The sequence below is a fragment of the Gasterosteus aculeatus genome, chromosome 20 (genome assembly GCF_964276395.1).
Source record: "Gasterosteus aculeatus chromosome 20, fGasAcu3.hap1.1, whole genome shotgun sequence".
Classification (NCBI taxonomy): Eukaryota; Metazoa; Chordata; class Actinopteri; order Perciformes; family Gasterosteidae; genus Gasterosteus; species Gasterosteus aculeatus.
This window is the reverse complement of record NC_135707.1, coordinates 11,270,622-11,292,201: the sequence shown is the minus strand read 5'-3', so window position 1 is coordinate 11,292,201 and position 21,580 is coordinate 11,270,622. Positions and strand designations below refer to the sequence as shown.

Genomic DNA, 21,580 nt, shown 5'->3' with positions numbered 1-21,580 from the left:
GCCTTATTTTTTAAGCTATTCTGAGATCATTTCGTAACACACACATACAAACACACAAATAATGACTTTGAATCAGACATCAAACATTAAAACCATAGCGCATACAATCGAGAGTGTCCCACATCGCCGGCTGCATTGCGCATCCGTGTGCGTAACCGCGCCGCACCGCTTGGTAGGAGTGTTCAAGTGAGGGTGTGTTGCGAGCAAAATGTTTAAGTTAAGCGCGGTACTTCAATGAGCGACAAATGAGAGAGGGGCTCGGTACACAGTGCACCCATCGGACTATTCCCTCCCAAACTCGGGACGGATAAACGGACAGTGACGACGTGGAGACAGGGTGGGGATCCTCTCGTGTGCACTCTGGAGATGACTAACCGCAGCCTGGCCGGCGGCTCCAAGGGGAACTCTGTAAATTGCGGTGGCATGGTCAACCGAAACGGCGGGGATACGGGAGAAGTGTCCGTGCCGCTGACCATTCCCGGGAAGCAGACATCCCACGCGGAGGGGGACGAACTCCACAGAATGCAAGACAGAAAGTTGTTGTTGAAGGACCGAAAGCGCCTGTGCGCGTGGTCTTTGGGGACCGCTCTGCTCGGGATACTGCTGATGATAATCCACTACGAGATATGTCCCTACATGTATGGACCGGTAGGTTTAAGACCTCACTAACTACACAAATGTCTTTGAATTCAACATGTAAAACAGTTTATTCAAATTAAATATTCACGCTGGATTAGGAATATTGGAAATGTGACACTTTTATTTGGTTCGCAATCATAAAGCTATAGAGCATTTTAGCCATTTCGCTGTCAAATTAGAGTCAAATTTAAACGTCAGCTATTTCCCATGTTCACACACTATGTAGTTTAACTTTGCATTTGAAACGTTAGAACATTTAAATAAAATAAGCTGAATATACTTTTTATATTTGCCGCTGGTCGAGATACCTCAGTTTTGCTGCTGAACGCATCATCAATTGATAAGATAAACTAAAGGATCATCGTCATGCATTGGAACTAAATTGTTGACAACATGCATGCTGCCATGTGGTTATATTCCAACTCTCCAACTCGTTGTTAGAACTCCCCAAACTACCTTTCATAGATATTATAAAACCTGACAATTGATTTTTACTTTACTTTACAGAAAAATACAATCCCACAACTGTCTCTGCTGTCATAACACAAATTTTGATTAGCCCACAGCCCAAGCTTCATGCAGCACAACCTGCGCCTGGGCTATGAACCCCCTTGACCCGCTGATTAGTTAGTCCATTTCCAGACATTCTATTTGGTAGCACAGCCTCATGACATTAGCATGCAGATCACAGTGGATAACAATGCCAGGCCACACAATCAACAAATTATTAACTCCCCCTAACTTCCTACAGCACATGCCAGTTCCAAATGTGGAAAAAAGTTCTCATGCACGCTGCTAAAAACATCAGACCACCTCTGTGCTGTGAAGCCAGTGATTGATTACAGTGTCAGAGAGCCCCCACATTTCCAACTCACATCAGCTACAATCTTTACAGAGACTTATGGAATTATGGAGACTTGGGCTCGTAGAAGCACGGTCGGGAAATCAACGGTGTTGGCACAAAAGAGACATTACTAATTCTAACACGAACCAAGAACAGGTGTTGTCCGTCGCTTCCTAACAACAGGCATCCTTTTCTTGGAAAATCTGATGCACTGGAAAAGTGTTCTTCAGGAACACTTAAAGCATATTATTTTGGAGAGGCTGCGTTGATTGTATAACCGCTTTCAGCGTTTGTTTTTCAACTTCATGTTGTGAGTTTGAGCTGTGAAATCTTCCTCCCCTCTGGACTTATATGACTTTTGGTCACATTGGGTTTGTCCACTCTACAAAATACAGAATGACCGGTAGCAGACACAAATCCATTTCTCAGCATACTGCAGGGTACTTTGGACCGTCCGACTTAGGCCTATCTAATGTAATTCTAAAAAAGATATCATTTAAGCTTCCCATTTCATGATCGTGCATGAAAAACAGGGCTATTCGTGTAACTTTTTTCCACATTTAACCTCTAAGCAAGATTGCTCAGAGTACTTCAGGCTAGCGTTCCACATCATTTAGTGGGTGATTAGTGTTTGCGTTGCCCGCCTAAAAATCTCTCAAGTCTTGAGTTTGGTTGTGCTAGAACCATGAGTGTTTGCGTTGATTTAGTTGCAACCCTGTATCCTTTTTTTTCATCTGATGACTCTCGTGGAATAACTTTACAAACCATGCAATATCCACCTATTGAGGCTAAAAATGTCAATTAAAAAAATGTTCTTTGATGGTTGAACAGAGGCTTGGATAACTGGTGGGCTCTATTCAATGTAGTTCTCAGCCATGTGGGATATTGTATAATAACAGTTAAAAGTTTGTCCCCAATAATTTCAGATTCAATCAGATGTATCTGACATCTTGAGTAGCTAAGATTAATTTGTATGCAATGCAATGCAAGGCCCAAATCTGGCCCAAATCTGTAGGCCTATGCTGTTATGCTAATCATCCACGAGCATTATGTGCAGTGCACTTGTTTTTGATGGCAAGTGAGAAAGCCCAGCTTTCAGTGTGTGATACAAGCATCATTCTCTTCAAGACCTATGTTTTCGAAAAAGCCCGATATCCACGATAAAATTACAATATGGCCGCCATTTTCCAAGATGGCCGCCAGTGAATGCCGTTATCTACCTGGATTGTGATTGAGATCCAATTTGGATGATCTTGGTATCAAAATATGGGTTTATGAGTACAAGACATCAAATCATACACTTAGAAAGTTGTCAAGCGTAAATTAGATATAAGCCAATTCATAACAAACATAGTGTTGATCAGTGTGCATTTGCATCTTCCACGATATTCAGTCGTTTTGTCAGTTGTGGACAGCTCTGGGCAATTGGCCGAAGTGTCGTCCACACTACATGTCGACTTGGCTCCGTCCCCAATAGGCAGGGCTCTCTGTATGCATTGGACATATGGTTGCTTGGCCCCAGATACAGGCAGCTAGGTATGTATCACGTTTCACGTGCTGCGCAAGGGATGACCTTGTAGGTGCAATGGCATCATAGGACTTGTCGAGTGGTTTTGCCTCATCAACCTCATCAGCAGTGCGGTTCTCGTTGTACATTGTTACGAACAAACTTCTCGATCACGCTAAGATCTGCATCATCTGTAACTAGTGGGTACTGGTTGAGCTTCTGGAAGCCATGAGACACATCCCAGGTTGCCATGCAGTCTTTTTGACTCTACCACAAAGGCAGGTTGCTCATTTACGTGCAGGAATATTCTTCTCTCAGCCTCTTCAAGGTTGCAAGGACTTCGCAACATTGGTCAGACATAATGTCACAATTTTGTTCAAAAACTTAAAAATCTCAGTCATCACAAATTCCAGTAGACGTCAAACACTATGTCTGTCCTGCTTACATATCTGATTAAGGCCGTATCTTTGGAACAACATTGTGGACAGCATGTTCTTCAAATGTTTTTCATATCATAACAATTTTGTTGGCCAGAATGCTCAGTCATGTTGTCATTGATTTCCTTAAGTCAAAATACATACATTTTGATGTCTTGGCGCTCGAGTTAAACACTAAAAAAAACGTAATTCCCATTTTTGGCGACTACCATCATGAAAAATGTCCGTAATCTTGGAATTTCCGGTGGATACCGGGCTTTTCTTAAAGAGTAGTACTTAGGCATTATTCATGGAAAATTTGGTGCTTGTATAACCAAGTGAACCATTCTCATGGAATATTGACTTAATCTGCTGGACTAAAAATGTCTTCCATGAAAAAGGAATATTACCCAAAATGAGCTTCTATGCTAAATAAAACCCTGGTGGGCATTGAACCTCTGCCCTGCTGATGAGATCACTGTAGAGATTTTACTGTAGGGCAGCAGTTATCAATTCCAGATAGTTTCCAGGGTGGTCGGTGAGACAATGCAGCTGGCTGGTAAGACAGAAAACCAGCAGCGCTAAAAGTCCCACAGGCAATGATGGAAAACCTGTTTCACAGGGCGCAGTGAAGTTGTATTCTACTCCCCTGTTGTCGGGGGCAAGTGATCTGCAGGGCTTTGCACATGTGCCGTGACAAACATCAGTTCTCTGATTTCATTGACATTCCCCTGACCTTTTCTGAAGCATCGCTTGACTGCGTCAGTCTTACATTGATAATAACAAAATGTCCATTTGGTGTTACTCAGCGGTGATTATGTAGCCTACGTAACAGTTTGTGCTTGATAGCAACTAAACGTCAAAATTGTTCAGTGTGTTATTTCCTTTAACATGACTGTCCCAATGTCCCAGCATAATATTCTTCAGAATATTATTTCTCAAGTTTATTTCAGGATGCGTGTAGTTCAGGTCAGTCACAGTCAGATGTATATAGAAATTCTTTGTTCTAGTATTTCTTTATTACAATATATACAAACTAGACCACCTTCTTTTGCACTGATTCAGTGTTTTATTGGGATGAGAAACAATCGTTTTGAGGTTTACCCACATTGGGTTCCTTGGGCTTGAAATTTCCAGTATGAAAATGTTTCAAAAACATTTTAGAAACTCGGCTAGAAACATGTTGCTGAACTCTCTGTTATGGAATGTGGTGAAATGTTGAGCTTTTGTGGGGTCTTCTAATTGGCCCTGGAAGAAATACAGACGTGATGTGGATGCTACAGGAGGAACTGTGGAAAATGGGTTACGTTGCCAACGGACGTCACACCATACCAACTACATGTTCAAGTTTCCCCAAGTTTGAAAGTTTGTAATTATCTTTTTACCCGTAAACCACATCAAACTGCACTTTTTGTTTAAAACTTCCATTGACGTATCAGTTGCACAGAGATGCATGAATGAAAGCTGGAGGTGCTCCTTTACCTGCTGGGACAGAGGTGGTACAGCCGAAGCAATATGCTTATAGTTCTAAATTCATCTTTGTCTACGGCTGTCTCTTTCCTGGAATGAAAAGTATTCAATGGCAAGTCCCTTTGTTTCTGTAAATGGTTTTTCACTGGGTGGCTTTTTTTCTTTTGCCTTACATTAGAGGCTCAGTAATCTTACCTTTCATGAGGCCAACATTTTTTAATTTGTATTGATGTATCCAACATTTTATTATAATAAAATTAGCAGTACATTCTAATTGTTGTTTGATGTAAAGAAAAGCTGTGACAAAACCTTTGTTTGTGTCCAGCACACTTTAAACTGTCTTGGGCCCCATGGAAGAAGCTTTATATTAGTATTAATATAGTATTAATATTAGACATTGAGTTTTTTCATAAAACTTTTATAATGGAAAACATAAGTGGAAAGAAATCAAATCTTTATGCCTTATCACCTTTTCTTTCCAAGGGCACAAACACTGCCTTATTCATCAACTGTTCCATCAGCCTATCCACTGGGTGTCTCCTGATCTTCATCATACTTTTCCATCATAAGGACATCATGGTGAGTTTCCCTTTCCCCCTTTTTTTCCAACAAGTAGCAAATCCTCATTGTGATGTTGCAAGTGAAAGCCTGCCCAATTGCATGCAATGCTGCATTGTTTTTTTCTCAAGGGCTTGCTATATGGTGCGCACCGCTTTTTATACCTGTAAACGATTGTTCCTAATTAACCTGGCTCAAATAATACGTTGCTCAAGACACCTGTGTGTTTTAGAAGGAGCTCTTGGTCACTGAAGGTAGCTTCAACGTCGATTAGCTTTGTTATGCGCGAGAAATATAACCTGGAAGAAATTCTCTGGCTTGCACAATTTTGTAGCTGTGCTATTTTTACAATCCAAATGGCTCGCTGCCATTGTGTTTGTGTATGAACTTGGATAACGTGAAGGGATTTGGTCTAAATTAAGCAGTAAACAACGTTTTATTTTCCCCTTTTGCAAGTTCACAGCATGCATATTCGATGAATTGAACGAGTGCAGATAGGTTTTTGTCAGGCATACAGTGTTGTCAGTGTGTTAGCAAGTCCCGTGCATCTGATACAAGCGCACAAGTGCGAACAGGAGATAAGGAAGGACAAGCTAAGGGTGGAGACTAAAACGCAGGCCGGGTTCAGCGATTCCTAATGTTGCTTCAAATCTTGGGTGTCAGTTGTGAGTTGACACCCAAGACAAACTAAGTCCAGCCAAAAACATCAGAACGCTTCAAGTCAGTGGAGCAGAGAGTGGAGACAGTGGACATTCTCTCTAATCTCTAATCTCGCAAAATGAGGAGGTATATCGTCAGGGGAAAAAAGCATCCCCGTTACTACAACAAATCAAACAAATCAGTATAGTTTTCATCTCAGGTTTCTGTTGGGTGTCTGTAATTTCCTATCTTTGGGGCCTTCTTATCACGGACCTTTACAAAAAGAATGAACAGTGGAGAACTGCTGATTAGGCTGAAGATGCAAAACACAAATATATGAGATCAGTTTTCATGTGACCCAGTAAAAAAAATGCTTTAGAACTTTTGTAACAACAGGTAACATGAGCTTTGATAATGTCGTCAAGTAGTCGTCGGAAAATAAGAGGTGACAATGGAGGGATTGACATGACGGAGTACAAAACAAGTGTTTTTTGTACGCAGTGTTTTGTACTCAGGTTTACAGGAGAGATTTGGATGATTTCATCAAGTTAACATGAATACAGTATGTGATTGTATTTACACTGGTCTGTGTCAGTACCTAAACTTTTGTTCTCTAACTCTCTGTCTCTACACTGTCATCTTCCATCTTCCAGCTGTTTGCCATTGACCACAAACAGGTGGACTGGCGAATTGCCATGAGCAACCACAGGGTTCTTGCGATCACTGTGGAGCTGCTGGTGTGTGTCATCCATCCTGTTGGCACCTACTGGGAGTGGGGCCTCCATGCCAACTCCTCTTCCTCACCTCCGATCTGTATTTACAACAACCAAGGAGGGGCGCTGATGAACATTGAGTTGTTGTTATCTATGCTTATGTTCCTTCGCTTGTACTTGGTGCACAGAACCATCCTTTTGCACAGCAAAGTGCTGCTGAGCGCATCCTACAGGACCATCGGCTCGCTCAACAAAATAAACTTCAACTTCCGCTTTTTACTCAAGATAATGATGCACAAATACCCGGCGCGCATGCTGCTGGCCTTCATCCTCTTCTTCTGGCTTACAGCCTCCTGGATGCTTACTTTGTGTGAGAGGTAGGAGGAGATATATGTGTTGAGTATCAAGACTACTTGCAAAAAAAAATTAGATGACATATACTGTATTCTCACATTATAGTGAGTACTATTATTTTTGCAAAAAGGAGCCACAAAATATGTGAGTGTTATTATAAGGCGGTACATCAACAAAGTATTGTCTTTTTCAATGGAAAAGAATGAACAATTTATCACGAAATATGCTTAAATTAACAAACTGATACGATTTGCAGCAGTTATATAAAGGGAGCCCTTTGGGTCAGACTTGTGGCTTCCTAAGATATCTTCCATTTTTTTTTAAACATTTTAAATGAGCAAAACAAGTTTCTATTCCGATACAAAGAGATGGATTTAGCTTATGAAAGGCTTTAGCGCTAAATTAAAAAAATACAACTTTTAAAATCTTATCTCAAATCATTGACAACAGTTTTTTGTAATGCAATTCCTCATATTTCAAAGGAAACAACCAAGCATCTGAGCACCAACGACTACTGTTTTATGATTTCTTTCCCAAATACTCTCAAGAATGAAAGTCACATTGTTCTTTTAAATCACAGGTGTCTTCACACGCACACGGACACACACACCGCACACTAAAGCTCTGTCCGCTAGTTCAGCCCTACTACTACTCCTTGTACATTAAAATACCTAAAGGTTTGGCAGCTTGACTCCAATTTATAACCGCCAAGACAAATTCCTTGTATGTTTGACATACTTTGGCAAATAAATGTTTCCTGATTCCTGATAATCATCCAGCTCTATTTTGTTACTCTTAACCCTCATAGCGAGAGTAAGTAAATGTAAATCAATTTTGAGCTCAGGCAAACTAAACAGTCGTTTTGACTGGTAAAACAGTGTGAGATCATCTGTTCTTCTGAACTCTTAATAGGAAGTTTTGTCCTCAATTTTACTTATTTGAGCCTGTGCCAAGTGTTTGGATTTGTATTTAAAGCGCAACCAAACCTTTTAACACTGAACTGTTTCACCAGTTGTGCCGATGAACAGATGATCAGATGAACATTCACACACTGATCTCCTTGTGTGGTTTTTGAGGTGCACATTGGACTTGTGCTTTGTAATGTTTTACATGTTCACATTGGCCGCCACTTCCTGCGTACTTTAGAGTATCCGCGCTGATAACACCGTCTGATTAATAGACCAAACCTTTATCAAACACACACAATGTTGAGGAAAGGTTTAATTTATTGATGTTAGTTATATGGAACTGTAATCATTAGGTTCCTGGAAAAGGAAATTTGGTACACATTTTGAAGAAATTGATTGCTGGCAAGAATTGATGAATTTGTACACTGTACACATTTACTTCAGTCTAATTCATTACTAGTGTTTTGCCAGCCTTTAAGCAAGTATACAACAGTTAGAAAAGGAGAGGCAGGCCTTCATTTTTTCATACTACTTTGTAATACTTTAATATTTGGGGTAATATTAGGCCATTGTGGTAAATGTTGTCCTGCACTGAACATTACTGTTTCATATTAGTAACTACACTTTTAAAAGATGTTTGCATTAATAATGATTTTCTTATACAGACATATACAGTATTGTTAATGCACATAAAATGTTAAACTCTACACTGTGGAATCTAATCTGTGTCATCCACTAATATACAGTGCATCCGGAAAGTATTCACAGCGCTTCACGTTACAGCCGGGATTAAATTCATTTTTGACCTCCCCATAATGACAAAGTGAAAAAGGATTTTTGGAACCTATGGTAAATATATTAAATATAAGGAACGAAAATATACAGTAACAGGTGCATACGTTTTCACAGCTTTTGCCATGCATTAAAAGGCTCAGGCTATATGCAATATGTGCACTGACGCTCCCCATCCAAAGTGATGGAACTTGAGAGGTTCTGCTAAGCAGAATACGAGAAACGTCCCTGGAATAGGTGTGCCAAGCTTGTAGCATCAGACTTGAATTTATAATTGCTGCCAAAGGTGCTGCAACAAAGTATTAGCAAAGGCTGCCAATACTTACATTATATTTTCGTACTTTATTTTTAATAAATGTGAAAAAAATTGATCAAGCTTTTTCACGTATGGGGGGATTGTGTGTCAAATTTTGAGGAAAAAACAACTTGAATCCAGTTTGCAATAAGGCTGTAACATAAAAGTTATTGTTTCCAACTGATATAATGGTATCAGAAAAAAAAAGGTTGTGAATGTTTAGATTATGGTTGACCATATGTAAAAGTTTATTCAATTTATTTATGTTTAGAATGTGGCAGTGATTTTGGCCTCAATTAGTCCATCAGAACACAGGTTTTGTAACAACGCAGTCTCCCTCCTGCTGTTCCCTCATCCAGGCAGAACCAAACGACGACAGGCCACATGGACACGGCTATGTGGCTCATAGCCATCACCTTCCTCGGTGTGGGCTACGGTGATGTGGTGCCCAACACCAGCTATGGCAAAGTTCTGTGTCTCTTCTCTGGAGTCACGGTAACTAGGATTGGGTTGCTTGTTGATGTTGATTATTTTATCATGAATAGTTTAAGATAATGGAAATGTCACGTCTATTTGAGATCCATTGTCTGTGCATATCAAGGTATATTAACCCTTTGAGTAGTTTCATTTCAAGTACTTGTTTTGTCTATGTTGGCCTCTCATTAGAAAACGACCTAGCAAGAACAACAGTAGTAGTTTCTACACAAAATACATTTAATGATCAGTTCAATATACTGTACACAATGTCTTACCTTTGTTTCACTTCTGTATTGTATATATTCCTTCTCAGTTTCATTTTGTTCTGATGCGTTGTTTTGGCCGAGGTCCATTTCTCATTTACTTTCACTTATTTTCATTTTCTTCTTTTTTTCTACTCCATTCTTTTGGTTCCATTTGAGTTCCTATAAATTTCTATCTACTGTATTTTATTTGGACTTATTTTATCCATTATTATGATTTCCATTCTTCCAATATATTGCGTTTGGGTTTGTTTTATTTGATGGCCTTCTGTTCCATTTCATACTGTTCTGCTCTATTCTGTTCCATATCATCCTCTCTGGTTTGATCAATTCCTTTCTGTTTCTGCTCTGTTCCACTGCAGAAGCTCGTGCCCCATTTTCCAAATTGGTTTCACCATTTCATATTCGGTTCAGCTAGTTCACTTCTATCCAAGCCTCTCCATAATTTGGTTTATTACACATGGCCTACGTGTGTGATTTAGATCACAGTTAAATGAAGGCTGGAGCTTCTGTAGGACCTTGATGGTACCAGGCATTCACACAAAAAAACTGAGGAGCCCACACAACACATCTGCAGGAAACATGATGCTATTGTTTTGCTGAACTGACTGACTCTTCTTTTTTGTCATACCTTGAAAAGAAAAGGTACATATTAAAGTATCCCAGGGAGAAAGAATAGAAAGCATCACGTTAATTAGTTAAATAGTTGCAGCAAGTTGAAGCAAAACAAACCTGTCAAGGTGCATTATGTCTTTTAATGTGCATGCAAAGGAGTGGCAAGTAGAAGACTGAAAAAAAGTTGGAAGGGAGCGTCCGAGATGGAGATAAATGGTTAAAGACGTTACAGTAAAGTAAGACGAACAATAAGTGACAGAGTGAGGGAGTGGCTGTGGATTATGGTTTGCTGCCTCACCTCTGACGCGTTAAATTCTGGAACAAGCAGATAAGAATCCCTGCCGCGGTTCCAGAGGCACAAGTCCGCTTCAGACACTTAAGTGACAGACTGGAAAATGATCTTATACCGCCCTCTCATTCTCCATCTCCTGGTTTTTAGATGCTTCCATCCTTATAAGGGGAAACTTTCCATCATATCCATTTTTAGGTGGTTTATTGACTTTGGCACCGCTACAAGAGGATTTGCCAACCCGTGCCTGTGATTTGAGGCACTATTCCCATCGGTGCAGTTATAGTAGCCAGTCACTGGGATCTCAACCTGTTATATGGCTGGACACCTCTATGGTCGGCACTTCTGCTTGACTCCAGCAATAACTACATTTGCAGCTGTGTTCAGGAGTTGACAACTCTGTCTGCATCCCATCACTGCGTGTGGATGGATCCAAGGAAAGAGTTCGTACCGCCCAGGTTTCACAGACGGTGTAATTATAGTGAGCATCAGAGGGAAAGACAAGTATATATATATCTTTTTAAATTACCTTTTTTTATCCTCATGCTGTATATTGCTTTCTCCTTCTCTCTCTCTTTCTAATGCAAGCTAAAAAGAGGAAGACAGGTAAATACTTTTTATGATTATCAGTGTGGACATGAAATCAACGTGGTGATTTGTCTGCATTTCCTGTGAAGTGTCTGTTTGTATGACTGTGTGTAGGTGGGATTTGCTCTGCAGCCTTTTTGAATCATAACCATTATTCCGTAGTTCCCTGTCCAGCAATAGCACACCGCTATTCTCAGAGGAAACCAGCACTATAACAGTGCCCCACAGGCCTGTGTTTAACCATTGAACTCTTTGAGTAAATATAACTTTGATTTATTGCATAAAACCAAATGAGGTAAGAAGATCAACATTCAGATTTCTGAAGAAGTGCTTTCCCAGGAGGGGAATGATGGAGCCAAACACAGAAGACTGTAAAAGTTTCCCTTGAGTTCTACCTCGTCGATGTCACTACGATCTACAGGATCAATCTGAAAGGCTTACTTGATTATTCAGAAACCACACTGACGCCTATGTGTGTGTGTGTGTGTGTGTGTTGGGTTCTAGGGTATCGCCTGCACTGTCATGCTGGTGGCAGTCGTTACCAGGATGCTGACTTTGAACAGAGGGGAGAAACATGTGCACTTCTTCATGCTGAACACCAAGCTCTCCAAAAGGGTAAGAGAAAAAAAGTTACTTCACGAAATGACATTATAATGCTAAAGTTGCCCTTATGAAAACACAGTAATACATCTATAAATAGAACATGGCAACTCACAGGCTTATTACAGATCAGGCTTACTTTACATTACTTCAAATGCTGTTTAAAAACCAGCTGAAATGTAGATTTTGGAATGTACTTTCCTATTAATTGTATATGAAAACCAGCTTGCAGAAACTTGGAGCTTTTTTGAGTAAGGTAATCTATCTCAGCGAACACCACGTCTGTGTTTATTGTTGTCAAAGTCACTGGAACATTGTGTGGTAACGCAGCTGTGGTAGTGCAGGATGATTAGAAAAGTCTGTTCTGCAGAACCAGACAACATTAACTTAACGCTTTCTTACGCTTTGGAAGATAATTGGCGGTTATGTAAATTAAGTCATCCGTTTGGAAGGAGACAAAAGCACGTAAAACCATCCTGCCATAGAGGAAGACATTTTCATACCAATATTAACGCATTACAATCAGCTTTATGTAGGGAAAATTACTGTCTAACCTAGAAAATCAATGTAGGTGCAGCGTCATCTAGCAAAATAAACGCTAAGCAGTACAAATCTTGTGCCACTTGTTATTTCTGTGATAATATTGATCTAACAATTTGAACGGACTTCCCTATTCAACCACATAGTAAACAGTTGACTGCCCTCCCTTCCAACCGAGGTTACTGCACTGCAGCACGACAAATAAGAAGAACAACAAAGCGGATGGAGCCAGGATGGAAGAGTCACTACTTTATGAGTGGCTTCCGTATTTTGAAGTCTTCAGGTCTTATTAGAATGATTTGTTTCCGTCAACAAGACACACCAGAGGAAAGTATAGTGTGGGAAAAGAGGAGGGTAAAGTCAACCTCTTCATAGCGTCATCGAGGCATCAAACAGAGGAAATCACCTGATCTCTGTCAGGAAAGCGATGGGCAGGAAACTGGTCGACTGAGTCGATGTGTGTGTGTGTGAGTGTGTGTGGAAGTGGCTTCCAGTGGACTTTGTTAGTGGGCTTGCACAGGATTCCAGTGTCTGCCTGCTGATCGGAGCAAGCAGGTGTCTGGTAAAAAAAAAACACTATGAAGGAAGTCATGAAAGTGTTGAAGCCAGAACAGTGTCTCAGGACTACAGACACTGGTGTAATGCTGGATAGAGTTCCTTATGTAATGTGTCAGTTTATGTTACAGCCACTCGCCAGCTGTGTAAAGCGGTGTCCGACGTTGGTAGGTGCGCTGCTTTGGAGGATACAACCATTTCCTTTCTCCCGTTGGCTGCATCCTGTCACTTGCTGCATCTTTATGTTTTGCTTTAGTCTTTGTGTGTGTGTGTGTGTTTGTGTGTGTGTGTGTGTGTTTTTGTGCATCCTTCGGAGCTATCTGGTGCAGTCCAGATTTACACCAAAGGGAACGAGGGACACTGACAGCCTCTATTAATAACCCTCACGACAGGGCCAGAGTGACATCATCACAGGGCACAGTGATTTGTGCAGGAAGCCAAACACACATGAATAGAATCAAAGAGAAAGGTGCAAAGGTGATACCGGAGAAGTTCTATCCTTCACTTATTGTCTGTGAGGCCTTTTCAAATGATTGTTTATGAGCATCTACACAAGTCCTTGTGGTTCTAAATGTAGCTTAAATAGTTGAGCAGAATGGACTACCTAGATTTAATCAGCTGCCCTAGTTGACTCACACTTGCACTTCCTATGCAAAAATGATTGAGATGAACCACGTCCTGTCTAAAAAACATGATAAGCGCCACATGAAGCCCATAAATGTTTGCTTGATGTTATCTCCATGGTCTTATCTCGACGGTGTTATCATGGTCGCGACTCCTACTGATTGATCAATCAAGTTTAATGTGTCCCTCTCTTCACCAGGTCCGGCACGCTGCTGCCAACGTAGTGAGGGAATGCTGGCTTCTGCACCGCACCACCCCCAAGGGGAACCCCGCTGAGCATCGAAGGCACCAGAGATGCCTTCTGGACGCCATCGCAGTGTGAGTTACTGCGTCACACGACGGTGGCTTCCGGCAGGACGTCAGTCTGTGTGTTTGGGTGCCTGCCGGGCGGGGGATGCACGTCGGTGATGAGTTGCGTGGCCTTCATGTGTGTTTTACAGGTCACCGACTTTGTGTCAACATGCTTTGAGTCACAGTTTTTATGGATGTTTTTTAGATTACTAATTAGATTTACCGCCCTCTTTTCTGTAGGTGAGGCGAGTGTGAACAAGGGTCCACCCTTTTGCTACACCAAATTAAGGGCAAATATCTTACTCACACACTGGCAACCAAACATTGATATCCCACCAGAACTGTCTTCTTCTTCTTGCATATATTTTTCCCTACGAGTTGTGTCTGTTATTGAGCTCAAGCTTGTAGGAACAAGTGGATTGCACAAGAAGTCCAGAAGTGTGATGTTGTGCTTCGTTATCCCGACACAGGGAGTATTTGTGTTACTGCGTGTTGCACTTGGTTGAGGGCTTGTACTTCCTGCTTAGAGCCACTACAAGTAAAAACACTGTTGAAAGTTTGAGCATTGGACATGAACATCATCAGACTAACGTCTCCAGAGACTGGCTGCAATATTGGCTCCGGTATTTCTTTTTTTGCGGTTTAATGATACACAGGATACTATATTTAGCGCTTTTCCACCTTTCCACTTAAGAAACTTGCTTACTAGACTAAACTTACTAGCAATGTTTTATAGCTATTTAACGAACTATCTGACTTCTGCATGTTGAATAGTCAGCGTATTCCTCCACATATCAATGTTTCTTTCTTGTGCCACAATGACTGTTCCATTTGTCCAACACTTGGACACTTTGCAGATGTGCACTTCACAACTATTTGGAGCTTTTAGAGTGACAATGCTTAAGATTACAGTTCTGGTTGTTTTAGTATTCTATTTAGGTAGAAAGAAAGTAATCATGCTTTGAATTTGTGAGTCTGGAGTCTTGTGCTTCATCTGAAGCGAGACACTAACATGCATTTTTCAGAATTAAGAATTATGGGCCTTGTTGGATTTTGGGTAAACAAGTGAGAAAAACTGTAATACCGCAATTCTTTCCTGGAATCTTGCCACAATAACAATGCAATTGTGAAGGTATTTCACCTCTTTCTACGATGGATAGTGACTTAACAAAATGTATGTCATAAAGGGTTGTTTAAAAAAAAAGAACTCTGGCAAAAGAACATGAAATGTCCTTGAACTGAACCCTTCGCCCTGACTGGAACAAGGAAAATGTTTCAAATACATGACTGAAATCTATTAAAGCTCTCCTTTTGCACAGATTCCATCATCTACGCTTTAAAGAAAAAATGCTGAGCGATTACATCAGTGAGATGGCGGACCTCTCTAAGGTGAATGAGAGCTGTCACCGGGATGTTTTACTGGAAAGGCTAATGAACAAAAGATGAGAGAAACACTGTCCTTACAGTTTTTTGCAGTATTTTACAATCAGCTGATATTTGCTAGTTGTTCAGACATGAAATGCTCGATAAAGAATCTCCATAAAATGTCTCAGGAGTCATTTGTGTCAGGAATTCACAGGCCCAGAGAAGTTTTCCATGTTGTATACCGCAAGATATAAAGACGTTACCCAGAGAGAGGCACTAATGGGTCATTTGTGCATTTTCCTAATTGATTTATTGTCAAAACAAACCTAGTTTTTCCAGCCTACAAGTGTTGCCCCTTGTTAAGACGTCAAACCACTGCAATCAGGTAGTTACAGTCTGACTGCCGTGCAGTAAAGCAAACAAGCTCCACACGCTTACTGAATGCAACTGTGGGGCGCGGACTGAAAAATAAACAAGATTTGTTGCTGTTGGCCTCTTGTTTTTTAAACGAGCCGGCAAGAAGGCCTGCTGAACGTAACGACACAGCTTCTACGACGGCGACACCCGGTTGGTTACAAGTCAGGTAGTTAGACAGAGAGTCCTCATAATGTATCCGACAGATAGATATGAAAAAAAACAGTTCGCACCCAATTTAGTAATATTAAACTGCCGCTGGAGCTCGGATTTTTCCCCTTGTGAATACAAAATCCTTTGCATTTGCTCTAATGTGCACGATGTCAACAGATGCAGACAATTTGCGACATCAGCAACAACTGGAATAAGTCCTATGAAGAGCTGAAGCAGCGTATCCTCTCTATGGAGCAGAAGCTGGACGAGCTGAGTCGCTGTAACCAGCAAACCTCAGAGCTACTGTCTCAGGTCTTTTGTCCCCGCAACCCAGAAAGCAGGTAAGACGCACTCAAGGCGGCCAGCGACGTCGCACAGGTCTGCTGTCAGTACACAGGGTGTGGTGTCCAAGCTGAACCGTGAATAACAACTTGTTTTGTTGTTGTTTTTTTGCAGTTGAAGTGTCTACATTCACTTGTTACTGAGACGGATAATTATCTGCTTTCATCTACAGTATTCATGAGAGTGAGACATGGACTGACTGGAAGTGCTCTTGACTCTTAATATGCGAAACCAAGGATTAAAACAAGGACTCTGGAGAGTCTTTGTCAAAAGTGCCGCTGTATAGATTGAAGTTTCATGGATTGACTCCATCACTGCCTTATTCCTTTGATATAAGATTCATATTCTGAGATGTTCATTTTATTTGATATTGCTTGCAGTTATTTACAGTGTTAGCCTAATGCGTTTTATAAGAAAAGCCAGTCAGGATCTTTTTCATTAGCAGACAGTCGAATGGTTAGTGTTCACAAACAGGCATAATGCAATCTCTTGACAATTCCTCGTTGTTCTGCTTTACTCTCCCCCTTCCATTGAACAAACTTTAATCAAGTATCGTAGAAAAAGATCTTTATTTCCCACTGTAAATCCTTGGGTTTTAGAGAAAAACTGCAAAAATAGCATTTCACAGTTAACACCTGTTCTGTGAACAATACAACCAGCATGCGAGTTGTATTTCAGCAACACAATACCGCCATCTAGTGGACTGAACGATAGAAATCCATGATATGGAGGAACATTGACATTGAAATCATGGAGATTATATAACTTTAAAAAAACAAAAAACTTGCGGTTTTCATCGTTAATATATAACCTCTATAATGTCCCACAGGACCAAAACATTTGAATTAGCAATAACAGGGAATCTGAAAACAAGAGGACTCCCAATACAAACCTCACTGTTAAGAATGCACTTTGTAGAGAAAATAAATGGCAAAACTGGATTAACTTTTTCTCTGGAGGATGAACTGGATTATTGAGGTTTTAATTGAATCCAATAAAGGAAAAAGTTCCATTTTGGTTCATTTGGACACTTGTCTAATATCAAAAGAATGTATAAGGAACTTGTTGACGCATTGTTTATTCATGTCTTGTATCATTTCCACAAGGTGAAACCATGTTTATAACCTTCCAGGACGTGCTTATAAGTAAAAGGCATTAAAGATTAATGTATTTGTATGTGCTTTTGCTTTAAATCTTGTCATTAAAAAATGAAACAGACTACTGTAGCAACAATCCCAATGTCTTGATTGAACATAGTTTGCTGCAATGTGGAGTTTGTTTAAGAAAATCCAACCTCACCCAGCCTAGTTTGTATCATAGATTATTCTACATCGACTCACTTTTTGACCCCCCCCCCAACCCTTTTCACTCCTTATGAATTTGCAGGTTTGAATGTGAATGATTTCTTGTAACACTTTGTTTTAAAGTGTGATGCACATAGCTGGAGAAAAGTACCTTAAAGGCAAATATAAAAAAAGGATGTATCTGCATTGTCATTCCCAAGGCTTCTTCAGTTCTTTACAGCGGTCCTGTTTTTAAGTTGATGCCAAATGAAAGCCGAGGGCCTAAAAAAGCGCTGCCCGCAGTCACATGTAAAAGGCATTCTGCACGCTCTCTTAACTTTACGTTTCCAAGTATGTCCAGAAAAGGATCTCCTCCGTGACTTGTCCTCGGTGTGCTCAGCAAAATGCTTGGCTCCCGCGAAAGACTCCCCGCAGCCGACGCAGATGTAGCTCACAGTCTCCGCGTGCTGCACGCAGTGTCGCAGCAGGTGCAGCAGGTTCTTGAAAGCTCGTCCGCACTGGCACTTGTGTGAGCGGCGGCCTTTGTGGAGGTAGCGGTGGCTGATGATGAAAGAGGGCTGCCGCAGGATGGCGCCACACTGCCTGCAGGGGTAAGGGGTCTTGGAACGCCAGCCGGCGTTCATGCGTTTCATCAGAGCCGCGTTGTGGCTGTAGTTCTTAAACAAGGCCATAATCGTGGGCGACGGCGGCGTGACGGGAGGGGAGGCCGCGGCGGCTGGCGTTGAGTCAACGGCTTCGGGAAGGACAAATGAAGGGGCGGGCCGACTGCTTAAAGGCCGGTTCTTTGGACTTTGGGCGCGGCGTTTCCCCGATCTAACAGGCGCCGTGCTTATAGTGGCATGTGGTCGGTCTGCATGGGAGGAGGTCGAGACAGGGGGAGGGCTGGATTTCACAACAGTGGCTAGAGACCCTACGTAGGTTTGGCCAGCACGGAACTGCCCATGCATGACCTGAAAGACCTCCTTTGGATTGCTGTCCACTACCTTGGTTGCTGTCCTGAGGACACAGGGGGAAACGTTTGTATCGGTCAATGCTGATGGGTTGGTAATGATACACACCGTGGTGCTGACCACTGATGTGTGAACTTTAGTCACGTGGTTTAACAACGTTTTCTCAGAGGTGAAAAAGGATTTACATATGTGACACGCTTGCGGCATTGACTCTGGACAAAAGAGGACCAGGGGGGATTTGGCTCCTTTGGGACACTGGTGGTATTGGTACGAGCTCTCATAAGGAAAAACTTGGCTACAGATTTCACAAGAATACAAAGGCATGTAGTGTTCCTTAACAGACACCTCGGTTAGGAACAGCTTCTTGCACACTGAACACTGATATTTGACCCGTATACCACTACAGTGCAGTAAATGTAGCTTCATTGACCGAAATGGCCCTCTGCCACACGCAGCACATATTGAGCTATCAACACTAGGGAGAGCTGCCGGGGGGGGTTTAGAGTGCGAACTGTGAGAAGAGTCACTGGAAGAATTGGATGAACTCGAGTCACCATCAGATTCTGGATCCTCTGAACACAAGTCTGCAGATTTTGAGGGTGTATCTTCGTCTTCAGATTCAGTGCTCGATGAGTCATCTGCTTTCTCACTGTCGTTTTCCATGTGAAAATCTTTATCCTCTGCACCCAGTATATAATCTAAATTGCTATCAGATGCCTCAGCTTTCTCAGGCTTCATCTCAGCGCTTTGCGGAGGCCTCGGCTCCGACGCCGTGTCACGTTGCAGTGACTTTGTTTTTTGCTGCGCAGTCTCGTCAATAGGAAGGTTGTCACTGTTCTGACTCTGACACATGGGCCCGAACATCAGAAGAGGAGGTGTTTTGATTGGCGAGCCGATGCACTGTGTCTCCACGTGATTGTTCAATTCCCACGAGCTACTGAAATACTGGTTGCACTTTTTGCAAAAGGGTGGCAAGTGTACATTATCCAGGTGGATGGAGAGAGACGTCAGACGTCGGAAGTTAACTTTGCAGATGTGGCAGGTGGCTTTTACGTTGTGGCTTTTGTAGTGCAACATCAAGCTTTTAATTTTGCCAAATGTTTTGCCACATTCCCAACATTTGGCCTTTCGGTGTGCATCAATGTGCTTCCTCTCAGCGGATGCACACCATTCTTCATCGCTGCTCAAGTCTTCAGACATAATGAGCAGGTCAGGGCAATCCTCTGGCCGGTCTGCAATTTTAAGTAGAATGGACAAAATCAGTTTGACATGTTTGAATAAATCCCACAACAAGCATTACAGCAGACAGCTATTTACTTAGCTATTACTGTTTACAGACATTATCATTATTACGATCATGAATGTTTTCTTTTATCATATGAACTTAGTAAGATTTAGGCAAACTACACCAATTATGTTTGGTTAAGAGCTGAAACCATGATTATCTTTACTAATTATTTGACTGACAAAAAATGAATGAGTTCATATGATGTCATGGTGTCAACTATTGTTATGAATTATGAGTCAAATAGAAATGCATTGTCCCCAGAGGTTAAAGCCCACTATCAAGTTATCCTCCGACATCTAACCCCATCATTGGGTCAACATTCCAATGAGTATAAGAGCTTGGTTTATGACTAAATATCTGAAAACCAATAAATTCCCATCAGCTGAGTTTTGTTAATACGGCAAACGTTAGCACACTAACACTAAGATGTGTATAACTGCTTGATAAGAGCACAGCACAGTTAACTGTAAACTGTTAGCACGTTAGCACCGTGTGTTAGCATTTAGCTCAAAGCATCTCGTGTGTCCAACTACTCTTCATAAAGATGCTCGCTCGGACTCTTACTGGTGTCCTTGTGTTCGTCTGTTATCATTGTTGTAGCATTTCAATAACATGTAGTTTGGAATTAATGGTTACTTGTGGGTGTGAGAAGTGTTAAAAATTGACTTAACGTACTGTTAACAGTCAATTAAGTTAACCAAATAAAACAAACATTTTTCATTTCTTGAGTTTGGGGTATTCACTGCCGACGCAATCCAGTTACACTACTTTTCTATTTACAGCCGTTTCTCCATGTTCGGCTAACGCTACATGTGTTCACCGTTAAGAGGACGGCGGTGTTTAAAAAAAACGACCTAACATCAATACAACTTTCACCTGCACCGGGGACCAGTAACGTTACTAACCTCTGTCCACCGACCCAACAACTGCCGCCTGCAGCACAGAGGAACGAAGAAACCATTTGATGGATCCCGGCGGGTTGTCCGGGGTAACGTAACTTTAACTGGGCGTAGAACGACGGTGTCAACGTCAACCTTCACGCCGGGACGAAGCACATTAAAAAAGAGAGAATCCCTTAAAATTTCAGATTTGAAGCGGCACCGTCATGTTGTTGATGGCGCCCGCTAAGCGAGCGCTTCCATATCCGGTGAAAGCCGGAAGAAGGACGCCTACACTTCCCAGAATGCACCAGGATGTTGAATTCTAAGGATTTACGGGCAAACTCGTTTTCAATCACTTACATTGGTATTACTCTGATTGTCCGACTAAATAAAAAACTTAATTTAACCTGAATATGTATGACTAAAATATGTACACAGACGCTTATACGAGGACCACACAAGCCTCAGCAGTCCACAGTCCATTAACAGCTGTCTATCAACATCTGTGCTGAACCTTGTGAAGCTTGTGAGCCACGAATATACAGGTATTCCCCTCCCACATGCGTTGTCCCCTCTCATTTAAACATCCTGGTGTTGGATTTATTATCAATTTAAACAGGTGGCAGCTAGCTCTGGGTTGGTTTAATTACGCCACCGGCTCTGACGTCACCACCCCGTCCTCTTGTGGTTCTAACTGTCCATTTTTGTAGTTCCAGTGCAGTAGTTTCCCTAAAAGGAGGTTTTTTTTTTGTACAACTTGATGCTTCGCACAGCCTCCATTTTGAATAAGTGAATATATCACATTCCTAGTGAGGTAATAAAAATTCCTGGATGCCCCTCTTCTATGTTACGAATACACATTGTCATACGGCTCGCTGCTCCTTATTCTTTATATCCTTCTATGCA

General features: G+C 41.5%; 2 protein-coding genes across 7 annotated transcripts; one reads left to right on the top strand and one right to left on the bottom strand.

Annotated features, from left to right (window-relative positions):
• The first annotated feature begins 122 nt into the window (after window positions 1-122).
• On the top strand, window positions 123-17,469 carry kcnn4 (potassium intermediate/small conductance calcium-activated channel, subfamily N, member 4). Of its 6 annotated transcripts, none has more exons than XR_005710308.2 (10): window positions 123-648; window positions 5,360-5,455; window positions 6,727-7,163; window positions 9,495-9,630; window positions 11,368-11,385; window positions 11,872-11,982; window positions 13,886-14,004; window positions 14,218-15,366; window positions 16,087-16,250; window positions 16,366-17,469. XR_005710308.2 is itself a non-coding variant. In XM_040166302.2 (10 exons), exons 1-10 carry the CDS (start codon window positions 367-369, stop codon window positions 16,464-16,466), a joined length of 1,476 nt encoding a protein of 491 aa, XP_040022236.2. In that variant the 5' UTR covers window positions 123-366; the 3' UTR covers window positions 16,467-17,469. The 6 variants fall into 6 exon arrangements, 4 of the variants coding, with proteins under 4 accessions (XP_040022236.2, XP_040022238.2, XP_040022237.2 ...); XM_040166302.2 differs by having other exon boundaries at window positions 15,297-15,366; window positions 16,424-17,469; XM_040166304.2 differs by having other exon boundaries at window positions 15,297-15,366.
• Window positions 16,804-21,339, bottom strand: LOC120811120 (uncharacterized). Its single transcript, XM_040166292.2, has 2 exons — window positions 20,699-21,339; window positions 16,804-19,737 (listed from the first exon to the last, which is right to left on the bottom strand). The coding sequence occupies exon 2, from the start codon at window positions 19,703-19,705 to the stop codon at window positions 17,762-17,764; it is 1,944 nt and encodes a 647-aa protein (XP_040022226.2). The 5' UTR covers window positions 19,706-19,737; window positions 20,699-21,339; the 3' UTR covers window positions 16,804-17,761.
• Window positions 21,340-21,580: the final 241 nt, after the last annotated feature.

Excerpts from the sequence above, each read along its gene's own strand:
- kcnn4 (XM_040166302.2), top strand. The coding sequence starts at position 367 with ATGACTAACCGCAGCCTGGCCGGCGGCTCCAAGGGGAACTCTGTAAAT. Across the intron at positions 5,456-6,726 it reads TCCATCATAAGGACATCATG|CTGTTTGCCATTGACCACAA; the intron begins GTGAGTTTCCCT and ends TCCATCTTCCAG. Across the intron at positions 7,164-9,494 it reads ATGCTTACTTTGTGTGAGAG|GCAGAACCAAACGACGACAG; the intron begins GTAGGAGGAGAT and ends TCCCTCATCCAG.
- LOC120811120 (XM_040166292.2), bottom strand. The coding sequence starts at position 19,705 with ATGTCTGAAGACTTGAGCAGCGATGAAGAATGGTGTGCATCCGCTGAG.